Below are 4,343 nucleotides of genomic sequence, written 5' to 3'. Positions count from 1 at the left end.
ACACACACACACACACACACACACACACACACACACACACACACACACACACACACACACACACACACACACACACACACACACACACACACACACACACACATATATATATGAACTCCTGCACGTCCAAATATATGTTCACTTGTAGATGATGTATATATGTTCCAAAATGTATACTTGTGGATGCACATCAATCTTATGCCCATTGCCTTCATGCTTGATAGCACTACACTCTTCATTCTACTACAATTCTGCTCGGGCAGATAAATTCTATCTAACTCAAGGCTATTTACATTTTACATGAATTCGAATACAGCACAACCAGGGACGAAAATTCCTGTGACAATTATCACTGGATATCTCGGGGCAGGAAAGTCTACATTGCTGAACTACATTCTCACAGAGCAGCACGACAAGCGCATAGCTGTTATTCTGAATGAGTTTGGCGCCAGTGAGTCGATGGAGCAAAGTATGCAGGTAAGTAGACACCAGGGGTGCTCAGAAAGTATCCATGTGGGGAATTCTCGGCCTCATCTCCATCAAGCCGATCTGTATGTGAATTTCCATAAGATTCAGTTTTCACAACCGAGTTCCCATTCTGTCGTTGCTGTAGCGCAAATAGACTATACACTCCTGATACGCTATTCATTGTTGTTGCAGGTCGGCAAGGATGGGGAGCTCTACGAAGAATGGCTCGAGCTTCGCAACGGCTGTCTGTGTTGCTCGGTGAAGTAGGTCGATTTTTGTACTGGTGTTGGCCTTTTAATCATTTGTTTGCGCCTTAGTGGCGCCTTCCTCCGCCTGCTAGATGAGATCAATTTAGTTTCTTGATTGCAACCCTGCTGCGTAGAGATTGTTCTTTTTGCCACGTGCCGAGTGTGGTGCGGCCTATGTTCACCCATCCCACTCAACCTGTTATTGATCTCAGCTCGATGCTTCTTTTGTCCTTTCTCAACTCAGAGACAATGGTGTTAAAGCCATTGAAAACCTGATGCTCAAAAAGGGAAAGTTTGACTACATTTTGTTAGAGACCACCGGATTGGCGGATCCCGGCCCCATCGCTAGCATGTTTTGGTTGGATTCTGAGCTTGGTGCTGAACTTTTCCTAGATGGTGTGGTGACTGTCATAGATAGTAAACATTGCTTGAAGTACCTGCAAGGAGAAGTGGCCAAAGGAGAGGTATGTTCATTTTGTGCTTTGCCCTACTGATGACATGGTGGGATGGCCCTGTCATCATCTGACTGGCGAGTCCTGTCTGATCCGGAATATTTGCCTGGCTATAAGCTGGTTGGCTACATCTGCACATTCGTACTATGTTTGTGGACTGGAGCTTATTAAAAACAGATGTATGTCGTGCCTGTGGCCCCCCCCTCTAGGTAAAATCAAAAGCTGCGAATGAAGGAAATACCACCGAATGTGAAAGGCAAATCGCGCTTGCCGATAGGATCATAATGAATAAGTGTGATCTAATTGGTGATGATGAGGTTGCATCCCTAGAGAAGACAATCAAGTCAATCAATGCAACAGCTACCCTTACTCGGGCAAAACGAGCGAAGTATGTAACACAAATTAAGTTGGTCTTGTCTGGTCAGAGTCGCACTCCTTCTCAGTCATTCCTGCTCATTTAACGCAGAATATGTTGGTGCCGGCGGACCCTTGATTCGGTTTCCAAGCTGCCCGCACGCTACCGACTATGCGAGTTATTGATGTTACTCTAAACCCTTAGACGTGGGGTTGTATGTGATATAGCATAGGATATCTCCTCTATATTCGCAACCGTTTCTGGTATATTTTCACCAGGGGTTGACTGACCTCACATCCGCGCCAAGGTTGGCACTAACTGGTTTTTTTGGGTTCTGAATTGTGCAGGGTGGAATTGGATTTCATACTAGACCTCCGCGCGTACGATGCTATAGATACCAGCAATTTTGCCCAAGAGATGTATGCGGACTACAAACATGTAGCTGATACGGTAGGTTAACGAGAGCTGTAGTCTGTGATAGGTAGCCGCTAGGGCTGTATTGGCGGTGTTGATTGTTCCCATTACTAATATGATACAATTTTTTTTGGGCATAGTTGGCTTTAGTGCTTTAACTAGAATTTGTAATGAAATTTGATCTACATATATGAGAGCTTGCATGATTGATTTTACTCTCCAATTGAAACATTGACCGCGAAGTTGCAAAAGTGCTGTGTTTCTAGTACTGTCTATCTTGCCTCCAAAACTTTCGCTGAGATACATATTACACATCTCCGCCCAATCGAAAAGTCCTATAATTTTAGAGATTTGAGGTCGGGTGTTCGTTTATTATCACAAGTCTCACGTGCACTTATAAGGGGACCGTTTAGAATTATCCAGAAGCTGATTAAATTAATAAAGATACCACACAGCCTTCAATTCCCGTTCCGCGTATATTTTAACTCACTGAGCACAGACAATTCGTACGGTTCTAGTGGAAGCAGAAGGCCACGTCGTCTCAGAGGAGGTGCTTACCCGGTGGCTAGCTCATACGCTAATGGACGATGAGGTGGGTCTATGAAAGGTGTTCTCTCTGTTTTAATACACAGGATGCCAATTTGTACTCACAAATACCCATCTCATAATCTGTAGTATATATCAGTGACGTTGTAGCCAAATTATTCACCATTGCAATGCACCAGCACCAGTATAGTTGGGCGCTTTATTGCGCTTCCGAGCTTTGACTGAAATTTTTGTTGTTGCTCGGATCTAATTTTTTTTACAGGGAGAGAGTGACATCAAACAAATTTTGCGATTAAAAGGAGTCGTATCCTTTAAAGACAGGAAAGAGCGTGTGGTAATACAAGCCGTTCAAGAAATGTTCGGTATGGATCTGTGGCTGTGTGGATCTGTGACTGTATGGATCAGTGACTGTACAAGATATGCGAGTTGGTAGGCTTCATTGTGTATGGAATTGACCGTGGCAGCTTTATAGTGTCGTCCTTGCAAGTGCTAAATGCTCCACAATTTAAATTTCAGACATATTCTATACAACTCCTTGGGAAGAGGGTGAGAAGCGCAATAACCGAATCTTGCTAATCGGTAAGTAGTAGTAGCCATAAAAACAAGCAATAGCCGGTCGATGTTCTGTGCGACTCAGCGTTCACTGTGCTGTAGATCGTGATATTTCGTACGTATGCCTATCTCGTACACAGGGTCCATTGCAATCGTCTATTCTATATACGAGTGATTCGACAGCGAGCGAAACCTTATCCACTCCCAGCTCACTGCGCTCGGCACTCGATGCTCAAAAATGAAATTATAAGTAGTCCCGCCTGTTTCTGCACTTCTATTCGGTCATGAGTTAGCCTCAGACGCGGTTAGAATATTTGAAACCTCATAGAACATTTCAGGTACATACTAATTTTATAATTTACAATCGCCACGCGCAAATTGGAATTTGGAAAATGGAAATCAGGTCGGTTTATGGACCAGGATGCTATCAACAAGAGCTTCCAGGAAATCTGTCATTAGTCTAAGAAATACGTCCTGCGGCAGTGGGTTCTTGTCACGAGTCTAATGAGCGTGCAATTACATCACACTGGAAGCGGTGTGGAGAAAAGATGATTTGCAAGTGCTTCAAGTCAATTGTCAATTGACGTAGATACTTAAGAACGACTTTAATTTAGTACAAAAAGGTGTTTGTCAGTGATAGTTTGTTGTTGCTCCGAAGAGATTTAGATATAATATAATGGCAGCAATTGGCGGTATATTTTCTACTCTGTGACTGCAAAGCCCATAGCAGCGAAACTGTATTGGCTGAGACCGTGATATTATTATAGGAGAGCACATACTCTAGAGAACAATTGTTAGTGATACCAACCATACTTGTGAAGTATGTCAAACAATAAAGATTGACAGCTAACGATGTTAAGAAACGACATCAGCTGCCTCAGCTATCGTGGCATCGTATTCTACAACGGTTGGTGTGCTATTAGGCGAGTACGAGAAATACAATTCTGGAAGACGAGACCAGCCCAGTCTTAGCTTGCTTAGTACTTCGATAGAATCGTGGACTCTTTGGTTTATCGAAGTATAGTATGTATATTGACAGCCCTGACTCGGGAATATGCGGTCTACTACTTAGGCACCCGATTTACAACCAAATCACGTGCTTAATTCTTGGCATTATTTCTGGTGATATCATTACGTGCTTAATTGTTTGCAGTATTTCTGGAGATACTACAATGACTTGTACCGAGCATGCTGCAATTCGGTTCCGATGGTGTAGTGCAGATTACAAACCAGCTGAGATGCGCATTGGATAATTTATCCATAGTAGTATATATACACAGCAAGACTTTAAAAAAACACTATATATAT

General features: G+C 43.0%; 1 protein-coding gene across 1 annotated transcript; it reads left to right on the top strand.

Moving 5' to 3' along the window:
* Positions 1–300: 300 nt before the first annotated feature.
* Positions 301–3,646, top strand: SARC_00255 (hypothetical protein; the record flags this gene model as incomplete). Its single annotated transcript, XM_014306051.1, has 9 exons — positions 301–477; positions 661–731; positions 961–1,180; positions 1,378–1,556; positions 1,871–1,973; positions 2,437–2,529; positions 2,746–2,845; positions 3,000–3,062; positions 3,439–3,646. 9 exons carry the CDS (start codon positions 301–303, stop codon positions 3,492–3,494), a joined length of 1,062 nt encoding a protein of 353 aa, XP_014161526.1. The 3' UTR covers positions 3,495–3,646.
* Positions 3,647–4,343: the final 697 nt, after the last annotated feature.

The sequence above is a fragment of the Sphaeroforma arctica genome (assembly GCF_001186125.1).
Source record: "Sphaeroforma arctica JP610 unplaced genomic scaffold supercont1.7, whole genome shotgun sequence".
Classification (NCBI taxonomy): Eukaryota; class Ichthyosporea; order Ichthyophonida; genus Sphaeroforma; species Sphaeroforma arctica.
This window is presented reverse-complemented; position numbering and strand designations above follow the sequence as displayed.